General features: G+C 30.7%; 1 protein-coding gene across 3 annotated transcripts in view; it reads right to left on the reverse strand.

The window, feature by feature from the left end:
* Positions 1-688: 688 nt before the first annotated feature.
* LOC123290873 (headcase protein-like) overlaps positions 689-16,092 on the reverse strand; it is a 415,650-nt gene continuing 400,246 nt past the window's right edge. For all 3 annotated transcript variants that reach the window (XM_044871225.1, XM_044871224.1, XM_044871226.1), the window contains exons 3-5: positions 12,337-12,525; positions 6,889-7,077; positions 689-865 (exon numbers count right to left, since the gene is read on the reverse strand). In XM_044871225.1, coding sequence (XP_044727160.1) covers positions 692-865; positions 6,889-7,077; positions 12,337-12,525 — 552 coding nt within the window. In that variant the 3' untranslated portion in view covers positions 689-691. The remainder of the gene's footprint in view (positions 866-6,888; positions 7,078-12,336; positions 12,526-16,092) is intronic.

Genomic DNA, 16,092 nt, shown 5'->3' on the forward strand with positions numbered 1-16,092 from the left:
TATACGGTAAAATATCCTCTAATGACAAACCTGCTAATTGTTGCCATAATAAACCCTGGTTGGTGTCTTCGATAACTTGCTGTTGTTGGAGATGGGGCTGATGTTGTTGAGGTTGTTGATTTGGTGATGTTTTCAAGCGTGAATTATTCATAGATGTTGATAAAGTTAATAAATTTAGTTGATTTTGACTTGAATTTAGTCGCGTTGTTGAAGTTGGTAGTCCTGATGAACTACTAGCGCCACCATTCATCGAAGATGATGACGTAGCACGATGTGATGTTAATGATGGTTCGAACAACGAAGAACATGGAGATGTTCGTGTTGATTCCTCCAAACACATTTTTCGTAAATCTTCTAGGAATAATCCATCAACATTTTTCGATGCTGAATTTGTGCTATGTTGGTCTAGGCGTCGTGCCAAATCTGACCACATATCAATCACCGGAGGTTGGATAAAGGATGACCTAGCAGCAATGTCTAACAATGGTGGTTGTGCAGGCATTGGTACTTGTGGTCGGGGACGTGGAAGTGTTGGGGTAATTGGAACTGTATTTATCGTAAGGGACGATGACGGTGGGACAGCAATTGAGGATCGTAATTTTTTTGTATAATTATTAGTATTTAACTTAGTATTAAGGTTAGGCGGCTGTGGTATCGCTTTGCTAAATGATGCGCCTAGTTGGCGGATGGGTTATGGCCACTGCCTATAGAGCTGTATTTGTTCGCGGGTGTACCAGTATGCCAATGGTTTCACAAAATGATAATCAGGTGTTTTGCAATGTGGACAATTTGTTAATCGACTATAATCACTGAAGTAATTTAAACGTTGGTTGTATGATAGTAGTGGTTGAAAGCAATTATTGCACTGAAACAAAAAAATAAATAAATATATTAATAGCAATTGGTACAACAAAAATTAGCTAATGTTATTTAATATTATATATATATATATATTACTAAATTAATATATTTTTATCGATTTTATCTATGTTTGATGACCTTTATTTATGATATACTGGGAGATACCCGCCCGTTTTGTTGGACAATTTCAACTTTAAAAGCAAAGACAACCGTGTTATAGTCCTCACTTTCCTTGAAGTCATTTATCCTCCATTTTGTTCACCATTGTACGAGTTTATTATCCATAATTATCGTGAGTTAGCTTTGTACTTATCTACTAAATTCGGTTGTTTTGGTTATAAAACAACACTGTTGCATATTGATAAATGGTAAGTAATCAGGTGGTCTAAATTGGAACTACTGAAAAAGCAGTTCACTTCCTGTTCAATAGTACAAATTTTTATCACCAGTTGGCGGGATTTATCTGATTTGAATTTGAATATTTTTATTGGCCTTAAAAAAATGGTAAGTACAAGTATTGCCATCTGGTATTCGAAATTGAAACTACTGAATTCGGGTCTTCTTCTGATTTTAATTAGTACGAATTATTATCGCCAGTTGGCGATTTGCGAGTTATCAATATGTACTATTTTTTAGAGACTATAGAAGCACTATTCTCTGTAACGCAATTATTCACTTTGATCTTTGAAGAATTTCGTACCTAACAATTTTGAGCATCATTTTTAATTATTATGGTCCTGTCATCAAAAATAACTCACAACCTTTTAGTAGTTGGTATAAAAAGAATTTGAATTAAAATAGAAGTGCATTGATTGTTATGATAAGAGTGGAAAGCGAAATGCATATTTGGAGAAGAAAGTGCATAGGTCAAAATTTAAAAAAAAAAGAAAAACAATTATTTAAATCAACAACGAAACTTTGTCGTTTCAAATTTCCCTTTTTCAAAACAAATCTATTAAGAAACAATATATATGTAATAATGATTCTAAATGGACACAATAATGTCAAAACTATAAATACTGTCGACATATTACAATGGTAATTTGACAAAAAGAAATGACATAAAATAGCCAACCAATAACATGAAAATATAAAATATTGATGTTACGAAACACGGGAAAAAAAGAACAACCATAAATTTTTATATTTATAGCCTTTAAAAAAAAAGCTGTCAAAAATATGAGGTTATGTATTATGTTACATATGTTTGATATATGATTAGGCAGTGGGAACCACCATACTGATGTCGCCCATACAAAAGAAAATGTCAACAATATTGTCTTACAATGGTCGTTTTGTTATTATCACCATCTGTAGTGACAAGATCGGACACAGACATGAATAGACACATAACTTTGTCATTTGAACAAGCGTAAAAACGCATTCGACCGCATTGAAATTGAAAGTTTTGCGTTTGTTGTTGAAACACAAGTTTCCGTCAGATTTATGATTTTATATCATCGTCAACTAACTGTGTGTGTGTTTGTTTGTGTGTTTATTCATACGAATGAAAAAGCAAATCCTATATATATGTCTATTTAATAATCCAAAGCCACATGTCTGATGAGAACACATTTGACCACCAAACAAAAAAATATGGTGGAATATTATTTAAATGCACAATGGTAGAAGGTTGGCAGCGTTAATTTTAATTTGAAAATATTATTATTTAGTATTCAAATAAATTTTAATTAAAATTGGTACGGATATTTATTTTATACATTAAAATTTGTTTCATGTGTGAAATTATTGAAATTAAACTCATACTATAGTTTTTGAAACATTACTAAAATATTCATATCGATAATTAGTGAGTGAGCTTGTCCTCTACTCAAGCAGCTCAATAGTTTTCATTTTATTGCATATGAAATATTATCTGGACAAAATTATGATTTTCTTTCGATATGAGAGATTCATCTCGTTATATGGGTTGGTAAAGTAAGATTTCAGGCAGATTTACAATGTTGACAAAAAATACAGGCAAATGAAGGCAAGCCTAGGCTATAATTGAATCAACGACTACTAGAAGTTCGTGCCAGTGTTCACTCACAGAATGATGTGAGAAAATAAGAAAATTTTTTCATTATCTGATAATCTTTAGTTAATTGTTTCTTGTTTTTATACTCATCTTAAAAACGTTAAAGGCTACAACAGCATGTTTTCCAGCGAAAATGACTAGCGTTATTTAAACATTAAGACCAATAACATATAAGTGTTAACACGTAAGTCGCTGATTTTAAAGAACTATAGGCATTACAACCTACATTAAAATGATCGGCGAAATGTTTACACGAATAAGACAGTTATTCCCAAAGCACACATGGTCAAAATTAAAATGTGTTGAAATCGAAATCCGTTATTTTTAACAAAGGATGTCCCGAGTATTCGTGTTTTGTCTGAACTAATGTATGCTTTATATACAATACTTTATATGTACAATTAATTAATCTCTACACGCAGGTGTAAAGATGACAAGTAAAATTTACAAAATTTTTAAAAAATACCCGACAAATGCGATTTATTCCTTGTAAACCGATTTTTGGAAACTTATCTATAAAATGTTCTCAATTAAGTCGGTTCGGCCGTTTAGGGGCTACGATGCCACTGAGAAACACACAGACGCTCAAATAAACACTTTAAACTTATATCACTCCTTCTTAAATCAATATCAAAGTGATGGACAAGTGAAGACAATTTTTGGAAGTATTTTAATTTTAATTAAAATATTCGAGTGGACTTTGTTCTTTTTTTTATTGTTTTGAATCACCTAATTATTTTACCATTTCACTTTTCGAAATGAATTGAGCCAGGTTTATTTTACCATTCATTTCCATAGTAATTATTTATATATTAAAATTATATGTCATGCCCATGGTAGAACTAGACTGTCATGAGTTTCCAAACTGAATCGATTTTGAAGATCATCGCCAATTTTTATTTTTTCGGGTTCGAAACCCTAAGCTCGCACTTGAAACATAGCTAAGAACACTCTTCGTTAAATTATCTTTCAAATGATACGAAAATAATTAAAATCGGTTCATGCGTTCAGGCGTTACGATACCACAGACAGACACACATAGCGGTCAACATTATAACACCCCTTTTTTTAGTTGGAGGGTTAATAAAAATCAAACAAAAAAATGGCAGATTATGAATCTAGAAGTGGAAAAAGGTTCCAAATTGTGATGAAGAATGCAAGGGACATTTTACGGAAAAGTTCCCATTAAGCAGAATGATCAGAGAAATTATTCACATTCGCCAAAAATTTAATAATCGAAAATCCATTATTAGAAACTATAAAATATTCCAAATTCGAACTAATGAAATTACGTATGGAAATACACATATATTAAAGTTTTTCTATATAAAATTTCCCTCACAATTAATACAAATGGAAACATTTTGTGTACATATTTTATGATACAATGATCAAACCAAATCAAATGCAGACCTACAATACTCTACATACATACTATTACGAATATTATTTGCACATATATTTAATTCATGTTGTAGTAGTTCTGCGTAATTTACGCGTCCCTGCATTTGTCAGCATTGAATATGTATGTACTATGAACTATGTAGTACGTATTGAAACGTAGTAGGTACATAAATTGCTTTAATATATGTATACTTCACATATGTATTCGAAATATACGAATTCAATTCATTTACAAACTGTTTAGTGAAAAATTGACTATGTGAATGCAACTGTATTTTCAATAAACCTATACTCTCACCCCACTTTACTGGACTATTTTAAGAGAAGGTTTAATATGGTAAAAAATATTGATCTATTTTCTCCTAATTGTCCATTGAAAAATAACCTTAGGATTGTCAGCTTAAGGTCTTAAATCTTAAATCTTAAAATCTTAGTTTATATATAATCTTAGTCGGTAAATCTTAGTTTATCGTAAACCGAACAGAGAATCAATTTATATAGAAGACGCATTACTCATTAATTGATATACAAAATTTCAGTTTTTTGGCTACACTTCTGTTTTGGTATCGAAACACCTTAAAGAACAGTCCCTTATAATTGTATCTTTGGTAAGATGTGCACTTTAATCCGTATATACGACATCATTTTCATAAAACGCTTTATTGAGTTTTATTAAGCTTCACCGATCTCCAGCCAGGAGATAAGACGGCAGACTGCATTAAATTAATATAGAATAAGCTTTAGAAAAAAAGGCGAAAGAATCCGAACGAACATAAGCACATACATACACAAACACACACGAATATACCATTGAAAAGGTTTGATTCGGATATTGCGGGCTTGAAACCGCCGAAATATGTAAAACTGAAGATTTTCAAAACCGACCCCATTACATTAACTTTCTCTGGGAAGTTAATAAATTCCAGGAAGAAAATTCTTCCAATTATCCAGTAATCACATTGTATATTTAAAAATAAAACATGATTTTATGTTTGTTGTCAATTAAAGTGACTAAAATGTATACATTTATATGTTAACATATGTATTTGTTCATTGTTCAGAGGAAATATAATGTTTTTAGTGACCATTTTAAAGTGGAGTGCATGCAGATTGTGGAGTGGAGTAGCTTGGCTGTTCAACAATTCATTTATGAACAATTTCACCCTCATTTCAATCATTCGTTTACTGCCATTTCAACAAAATATATCTAAATTATACACATATACACATATTTACATGTGTATTAAATAGTTTGGATAAAAGCAGCCATAAATCTGAATTATATATATTTTGATTTATTTATTGCTGAAAATAGAAATAAATTGACTAGAATTTAAAATAAACTACTGGACACAAATATTTTTGTATGAAATTTCAAAATTCAAACAAAGTTTATATCATAATCCTAACCAGTTATAAATACTTTTTTCATTTGATCGATTTTAAACAAGCTCTAACAGAAATTTTTGCTACGCGAATGAAAAAGTAGACAATAGAAAAAGAAAATCAAGTTTTCCCTTGCGTCATCAGTATTTATTTTTCAAAATTTGAAAAATAAATGAATAGTTTCTTAGTAAGTAAACTTACATAATTTAAAATGAAATTTATTTTGAAATTACATGGAAAGCCAATTTCATTCATATGGAATGAGTAAAAAAATGAACTTTTTTTGGAAAATACCTTTTTTTCCCCGGAGATTGTATTTTAACAGTGATGCACTTACTTAAATATTTCACAATTTCGGTTTTATAGTGCTTTGGGATTATAGAAATTAGACCGTGGGACAGAAAAGGTGCTCTGTAAAATGATTAATACATACTTGAAATTTCGTGATAAGCTTCCTTTTGGCGTCTACTAAACTTCTTTCTACGGCTATTTTCGAGAGCACTGCGTTCTCAAATGAGCCGATGACATCATATTTAAGCTATGGGTCAACGGAAAACCGCAGCAAGAAATTTGTCGAACACTATGACCAGTTGATAATATTAATAATTATATCTTTGTCTTTCAATACATACGAAGTTCATTTTTCCTGAATTGTTAAATAATTATTAATGTCATCAAGTGGCCATAGTGCTCGACAAATTCCCTGCTGTGTTTCTTCAGACAGATAACTTAAGTATGACGTCATCGTGCTCATTTGAGAACAAAGCGCTTTCGCAAAAAGTCGTAGAGAGAAGTTTGGTATATTCGCGAAAAGGAAGTCACTCACGAAACATAGCACTCTTTCTGTTCCATGGTCTAAATCTGGAAAGACAGAATCTGTAAAATATCTGCTCAGAAATATAAATGGGTTATTTTTGGCTCGAAATGATATTTTTTTTACACACTCACATTTACGGCATAAAAGGCTACCAAACATAAAAATTCTTATACAACTTTTAATAATAATCGATAATATTTTGCTTTGGGATTAAAATAATTTCTATTTATAAGTCCTTTTTAGATACACTGTCTACACCAAGAGTGGCAGTTCTATCCTATCTATCTCTTGTCTCGCACTCAACGCTCTGAAGTGAAGTTACAACAAATGCAGAAAGTGTATCTAAAAAGAAACATTCTTTATTAGAAATATTGATACTTACATTAAATCTATCTATACAACATGGCATTGCGGCAAAGATGTCATACGAATAACATGTACCAAGCACTAATGAAGAACCTTTCCATTGAGTACCACATTTACAACAATATATGGCACGTGAAGTATCTTTGGCTTCGAGGCAACTCATACAAACGGCACCCAAATATAATGTACGCATATCTTGTTGAACCTGAAATCAAACAAATTTATCATTAAATTTACGGTAATTTAGAAATAAATATGCAGTATTTAAGGTTATATTATTGTACGGTTGTGTAACAAGACAAGAAATATGTCCTGGGAAATGTCTATATTATAAAAACTTTTATCATAAATGTGTCACTCATTGTATAAGAGACATAACTGAAATTTTTTCAAATTGTATTTTTGCATACGAAGATCTTATTTGGTCATTCTAATTATAAAAATAACGCCTTTATGCACTATCATCCCAAGAATAGTAGTACTTTATATACTAAGAGAATTGAAATTGCTACATCAATATTATAGTATAAAAATAATTCGCTTCCGTCTCTCTGTCCCTAATCCTTATGTATGCTTAGATTGTTAAAGCTACGCAACGGTTTTTGATGCGGTTTTTTCAAATAGATAGAGTGATTCAAGAGGAAGGTTTTTATGTATAATACATGCATAATATAGTAGACAAAGTTTGAAATAGAGATTGAAAGAGACGTGTTTCAAAAATCTAAAAGTTGTGCATCGATTAAGCTCAAATATTTACGAAATATTCAACCAGCTTCAAGGATTGTTTTTATCTATTTTTAACTTTCGGGGGTGGAAAGGTGGAGCGAGAAAGTGGGGATGAATAATCGAATATTTTCAAATATGCCCAAGTGGGGTATCAAATAAAAGAGCATGACTTGTACATTACAAAACTGTAACCCCTACGTAAGGGGATATGGGGGGATGGAGTGAAAGTGGGAATGTGGCCCAGTACAGCACAGTTAGTGTTCTATAATTAACTCTTTGCTTTTATTTTTAAGTACATGAAGTCATTTTTTCATAATTTCCGATTTGTAATAAATAATAAAAATAGTTTTTTTCTCTATAAGCTTAGTTTTTGAAATAAAAATTCTTGGAAAACTTAAAATACCAAATCTGAGAGAATTCGCCTAGCTAACGCAACTCCTGCGCTACAAGTTTTTTTAATTTAATTTATTGTCTTACTGCTGATTTCATTTTTAGACAGAAGTAGATGCCAGCAACGCATAGGTAGATTGACCATAGCATTTTATTTCTTACGCTTACCAGTAACCGCTTGGCAAACTATAAATCCCATTGCAATCGAAAAAAAAAATCTTTAACATTTTTAATTTAATTTAATTACGAAAATAATTTATCTTTATAAATTCTGTTTGTAAGGACGATCGCGTATATCACATCTATCAAATCGAGAAATAAATAATTAAGAAATAAATATATTCATTACACTTTAAAATTGTTTACAACTTACTTCTGTTAAACTTGTCTCTAAGTCTACATTCTACATTCATATATTTCTAACATATATTATCCAAAACTATTTTAATTTAATTTACATCGTCAATCATATAATCGTAATAAATTTTAAAGCTTATGTAATTAATGAATTTTATATATATATATCTATATATATATATATATATATATATATATATATATATATATATATATATATGTATATATATATATATATATATATATATATATATATATATATATATATATACATATAGATATACATAATAAACAAACAAATTATTTAATTAATACGTAAGATAAGACGTGTCTATATGTACAGAGTTTATACATAATATTCAAGAAACATATTTAGAAGAGTTACTGAAAATTTTTTAATGCTAATCAGTAAATATTTTCTAGGATTTAGGATGACTGTACATTAAACAAGAAAATAACGATTGATATAATATGTAAATATCAATGTTTCATATAAAGAAAATGCAAACTCAGCGGTTATCGAACCCACGGCCCATGGCAACCCAGGCCATCGCTCTGAGCAATCGTACTATCTGGTAAATGGTATATTTAATTTAATGGGACATCTATAAATTACGTAAGCATTATTTTATTCAATGTAACCCCCTTCCACTCTTAGGTGAGATTTAGTGAGATTTGTTGGGAGCTCCCCCATCCCCCTTACGTGAGATTTACGTGAAAATTTTTTTGTTCAATATGAGTTTATATACAAATTTTTACTAAATGCAGAAGTTTATATGTAAATAATATGAATGTTAATAATAGCCAAATTATCTGTAAAATTTATATTTTTTTAAAGTTGACGTGAGATTTTTTGGTTATGCCTCCCCTAGTAGATTTTTTCCTGAACCCCCCTCCCCGCCCTTTGAGCTCACGTAATTAATGGATGTTCCCTAAACATTCTTCGTGTGGTAAAGCACAGGCGCAAAATTTTATTTTCTAATACAAAGCATTACAAATGTAACACATTTAATTTTGGAGTAAAATTGACGTCATGACTCTTGCCAAGCTTATAGCCTTTCGAAGATTTCTACACGACACACGATGCCCTATTGAATTTAAAAAAAAAAAAATACAAAGTCATTGGGAGATGGAAAAGAAAGAAGAAAATTCCACACCTGATCAAAATGCTCTACAGAAAGAGATCACCCTGTATGGATTTATTATATTTTTTTATAGGGATTTTACTTCCTTCGTTTGGGCTCATAGCTTTCTTCTAGTGGCGCAGTGACTCAGCGAGACTCAATGAACAACACCAGATATGCCATTGGAGAAATTAATAGAAGTCGAAACGCAATTCGTTCAAAATATAAAAGTGCGTCCAAAGAGCCGTGGTGAATATTTACTTGGCATATTGTTACATAATTAGATGCAAACTTTACAACAATATCTGATCAAGAGGACAAAGAAAATATTACAATTTAATTTATGTAATTTCTTGCGTTAAGGAAAGTTTACGAACTGCATGTATGGCTACACACTACTGACTACGTCGTCGGTACATATCTGAAATGTTCAATTCAAGTTGAAATATCTTTAATTAATCAAATGATTGGCATGATAATAATATGATATAGAGATAGTCGACTCGAAGTTGGTAGGAGTTCACACATACACACAGAACTAAAGGAATTTTCTATGTTTGCCTTACGTTCTCATACGACACACGAATGCTAGCAAACCATAGTATGTAATGCCAGTCAATTCTATGTGCCAGTATGTAGGCGTTCCATGGTATAAACTTTAATATACATGTTCAGTTATGGTTTGGTTTTGGGTGTTAGAAATGTAGGTGTCTCGTTCTCTTTTCTAAAATATACAGTATGAATTAAAAAAATTTGCCGATTTGGATTGTACTTTGTACCTATATTATATTCTACAATAGCATGACACGCTTTGCTGGGTATTCTGTTAAAGATATTTAACAGAATATCTTTATGTAAAATTTGAAGTAGATTGGATCAAGGAATCACGTTGTCCCAGACAAACTTTGCCCCCGTTTTTCACCCTCTTAGGAGTCGAATTTCGGAATTTCTTCCTTAACGGATGCCTACGTCATACATAGAACATTCCCTTTAAATGTCAGATTTCTATGATCAGCGGTTTAGGCTGTGGGTTGATCCGTCATTCAGTAATTCAGGACAAAGCATTTAATATGTACAGATTAATTTATATCCTCAAATCAATTTAGTTACTACATTGATTAAAGATCCATATAAGAAAGAAAAAATAATTAGCTAATAATTGAAAAGCAGACAAACCACGGCCGGTCAGTCGTTGAAACGAACGCCAAGAGTAGGGAAGATGTTGCGTATCTTCTTTCCTGCTCATTTATACATACCAAGTTTGGCTACTTTAACTCGTTCATAGACCGAGTCCCTCATCAGTACGATTCTTGGAATTGTTAGATTCCCATTTTGTGAATTAAAAACTAAGTAGCTTGATGCATGATGGCTTCAAGTGTTTGAAAGCCAAATTTATTAAAGGAGTGCAAAAATTGAGGTAACTACATATTATAAAACTACAAAACCTACCATTCACCCTCACGTTTTTTAAGTACACAAACACCAAAAAGACAAATTGAGCTAATTGAGTCGCCAAAAAACTAAGGACAGTCAAGACACTTTATTGACATAAGTAATTGTATTTTAAAGGTAATTTATTTATAACTTCAATGTGTGCTCAGTTTGATCTCAATATACCCGAAAGATAAAAAAAGTTAATTAAAATACAATAAATTAAAGGCCTCAGGTAAGTAAAATCACGAGAAACTTCAACACACTTTTGTTTAACTTAAGAATTAACAAACGAAATTTTTCCGACTTGCAATCATGAAAGCAATCAAGTTATTTTGACTTGATATAGTGATAATAATCTTGTGAACATAACATTCATTCCAATGTTTCTCGAATGCTCATGTACTTTCAGCCCCAGTGATATTATGATATTTCATTTGTGTAATAATGTCACTATCTTCCAGTTTGGTTAAGAATATGCTATTTCTCCTCATACCTTTCTAAAAACGCCACTTCAAAATATAGTCACTAATAATATTTGACTTGATGTGTCTTTGGTAAAGATAGATATACCTTCTACCTTTCTAGTTAATATTCTGCATGCATAGGTAATTTCTGTTACATTATTATCCTTCTCATATTATAAACTTGAATACATCATAGTTGATATTTTACATTAATATTAAATAATTACATGAGACGATTTTATATACCTTCCTCCACGTTTACCTCGGTTGTTGAGAGTACAACCTTTTTTTTTTTTTTTTTATGATAAATATTTAGTTGTATCTGTTTGTTACCTAGATTTTGTGTTATTTTCGATAATCAAGAATGGTTGTTTTTAATTTCAAGCTGGAGTGATTGTAGACTTCTAGAATGTCCACAAAATAAATATGTAAAATTAGAGGGTAAAAGGTTAGGAGCATATTCAGAAGGTCACAATCTTGCACATTAAATGTTGGTCTTATTCTTGCTCTATACATATGGTCTTGGAGTTGGTCTTGCAGCAAAGCTTTTGCAATAGTCTTGATTTATTAAAGGGTGTGATACAAGTCTTGATCTTGGCATCAGATTTACCTCTGCACTGTGAGTTTCAATTCCCTTTCATCAAAAAGTGCCTAAATCAAAGATTTTTATCTAACAATCGGATAACAGCCAATCAGACAAGTGAATTACTACTACTTCTGTTTGAAACTATTTTCGTTAATTCGACGAATACTATTTTTGCAATCAATTCACTATTCTTCTGTGTCATTGAACTTGTCAATACTAAAACTGCAAGAATCTCTCATGACTGTTTAGTTTTTAGTCTTGCCTTCCTCTTGCTACATTTCCCAGGCCACTCTCAGGGTCATTGGCAAATAAAAACATACCCATTAAATGTAATCGAATAAATTTGAACAATACAAAAGCATGAAAAAGAATTGTAGACTTACCTCAATACAAGAATGATTATGTTTTCTAGGACTTAAAAAGAATGTACCATCAACTAATGGATATCGATCAAAGACAAGCATTTCGTCATCACATAAAATACAATGTACACGTGGTCGATTCATACCAGCTAGTGTTGATAGAATGAAGCACCTTGTTTCATCATTACCATGATTACCTTCATCTTCCATCTGAAACAAGACAAAAAAAAACACAATTTTAGTACATTACTATATTTACTACATTGTAAGATAGTATATACAAAGAAAGTTATTTACTGAATAAAAGTAGTAATACATATATTGTGTACCAAAGTAATTTTTTTTAAGTTTGTTTTTTTGAGCTTTGTACATAATAAAAATAAAAATTTTAATTTAATGTATGTAATACCTACACTTTGAAAAAAGCATTGATTTTAAGTTTACTGGAACAAAATGTGTAAAAAATTACTTTTAATTTTGCAACTTGCCCGCCACTTTTACAATTTTTAAATTTGAATTTATTAATGCTTCATATTTTATAATGTTTGCATGCTATTTAGAATATAACGATCCCAATTTCAATTATTTCATATTTTTAGCTATCCTCTAAAAGTCTAAACTAAAAAACACTTTTCTACAGCCAACTGATTTTATCAAGGATAAAATTTGAGAAGCTGTTGTAATAAAAATTTTAAGATGTCAATTTTCATGCAAAATGACGTATTTTTCCTTTAACCACTTGTTCTGACGTAATATATTTCAAAATTCGTAGCACTAGATGAACCATACGAAATTTTCGCTCTCTCAAATAGAATATTTAGACCGTGTTTCAGAAACAGTGCTTTGTAAAATGATTAATACATACTTTAAAATTCGTAAGTTCTTTCCTTTTGGTGAGTCTATCAAACTTCTCTTTACGACTTTTGTCGAAAGCGCTGCGTTCTTAAATGAGCACGATGACGTCATATCGTGTTCATCATCGCGCTCATCATCGTTACACTTTTGGGAAATAAAGTATAGAGATTAATAACGATAATTAATGTAGGTCAAATTGATTAACGGTGAACCAAATCAAAACACACCAAAGGCTCCTTGCCTTAGAAAACCATTTCCTAATCACCAATTTTCTATTGTTCAATATTTTTGGGATAAATTACCAAATAATTTTGACCTTGAACTCGCTTAAATAAATAATTCGATCCTAACACGGCAGCTTATATGAAAAATAAATTTAGGTACTTCTATGTATATGAGAAAAGTGTCATGATTGTCAAATCAGTTAACATTTTAAATAATATAATAGCATTTTCTCGGTAGTTATTTCGTTAAAAGCTTAGGGTTTTCTGGGAATCACAAAGGTGGTACCTTGTACATAATAGAAATATATTCACTTTGAAATGTTACACATATAACATTATCGGCTTATATATGTGTATACATGTTAGGTATAGGTTGGTACTAGAGTATATTATATTCTAGGAATAAAATAAAACTGTAACCAACTAAACTGAAAACTCTTCTTCCAAGTATAAATATACTCTAGGTATAACTCCATAACCTTTCATTCACAGAGTGTTTCACATATTCAAGTTCAAGTTCAAAAATTATTTATTTTCATCGTCAGTTTAGAATGTTAAAATGCATAACGTCTTCAAAATTATAGTGTTTAGCTTAAACTTTACCTATAATAAAGTTCGTACAAAACGAAGAGGCACCGAGCAAGAGAGAGTGTATGATGTATATGTATGTGCACTCGTATCTACACTCTCTCTTGCTCGGTGCCACTTCGTTTTGTACGAACTCTACATCAGATAATTAATTAAATTCTTCCAAAGATATATATATAATCATGTTATATTCATTAACAAATGATCATCCAATTTACCCTGCATGTTGAGTAATGCGTACAAGGGATTCATTTCCGAGTGTAAGACTGATTAACTAATTTGAGCTTCCTGCTTCTTCAAAAATACTCTTCTAAGTAAAAGTATGGAAGGAGCTAACTCTTATTACTTACACAATAGTATTTTAGAAATTTAAGATAAAATTTTACTTCTTTTATTATTTATGATCGACTCGCTTTCCTACCAAAGACAATGCAGACTAGAGTATATGCAAAGTAGAGCAGTTACTGGAAATATCTAATAGTTTAAAAAAAAGGATGAAAGGGGGCCGATAGTACCCACTGGAAGTAACAAATAAAAAAAACATCGTTTCTCCATTTTTTGTTCTTTCAATGTACGAGGCTTAATACAAGGTGTGGTTTGAGCAACTTAGATTAGTGTATGTATACTGTATTATGCTTGTATATCTTTCACAGTTACATAACAGTGTAGGCTATGGTACACTTTGTACAAGCTACTTATATTGAATGAATTTCATATTTACTCACACAGTAAGTTACCTGTCGAGCTATATGAGTTGTTTTCACAGTGTATTTTCCTAAAGTGCCTTGGAAAATACGATTATTATTATTAATTCATTGTTGTACATTTTGTATTGTGTTTTCTTGCAAATAAGAAAAAAAAAACTTGCTTGAAAATGGAAAATACATTGTATAAACCGATGTGATGGATCATATATCTAATGAAATATTCAAAAAGAATTTAATATTTTAGTGGAATGAACGAAAATTATGTGTCACAAAAGTTTTTATTGTGTAAATAAAATAACTGGAATTTATTTTCATTTATAATTTCGTAAATTTCGAGAAATTAGGATTGTTTCGCGGAATTAGCTTTTGCGTTTTATTATTTACAAGCTGTTTCATGTGAATTTTCTTATATTTTAGTTATAATATCAATATTCAATTTTATTTTCTGTTTGATAAGAAAATAATTGAAAAATTTTACGATAAAGACAAATTTGCTTAAAAACATCAAATTTCAAAGAGTGTTGGTTTCTCATAAATATAGTAATAAGTACTCGAAAAATGTTTATTGGATATCTTCATGAAATATGTGATAATTTTTATTGTCATAACTGTCATAAAGAAGAGAATTTCTTAAAGAGACGCTTGCTAATTTTGCAACTTTAATCTCTTCTAAATTCAATTTTTTGGCTCACAAAAAGTTTTGTCTTGTACGTTGCTGAAATAGTTTTCCGTGCCAGTTTGGCTTTTATCTGACGTCTCAAATGAAATAAATTTGCTTATGAGACGAAATACGCATAGGACTAGACCAAATTGTCTGTTACGATGTCCACAAAGTTTTGCCGCAAACGTACTTTATCGGTTCGACAAGGATTGTGTATGTATTTAGTCCCATGCTGAAATAGGTTTAATAAGTAAAACTTTGTTTGAGTATGGTCATGCCCACTCAAAGACTTTTTTGTCTACATAGCTACATTACTCAAATACAGCTTTTCATATGCAAAAGCATTAAGAACTAGAATGATGACTAGATTAAGTTAGCAAGCCTTTTCGAACTTATCTTTTATTACCTGAACCAGAACAATATAAACTATCAATTACAAACGATATTTGTAAGCAAAGGGGTAACAAATTATCAGTCGTTTAACACAGGTCTGCTGAACGAAATAACCAATTCAAAAATTACATATTATGTAGTTTGAAATAATGACTATCGTTTTGTGAAAATTAACAATGCCATACATATCCCAAAATATCATACTATTTCTATTGTTGTTAGTTATGAGAAAAACATTTCCGATATCTAGCATCAAAAACCATATTGTTCACGTTTTAGAGAGCAACTACTACAAACATTTACACAAAACGCGAGAATGTTTTAAAAGACAGACGACGTGTATGTGGGT

Source organism: Chrysoperla carnea, chromosome 1 (assembly GCF_905475395.1).
Source record: "Chrysoperla carnea chromosome 1, inChrCarn1.1, whole genome shotgun sequence".
NCBI classification, from domain to species: domain Eukaryota; kingdom Metazoa; phylum Arthropoda; class Insecta; order Neuroptera; family Chrysopidae; genus Chrysoperla; species Chrysoperla carnea.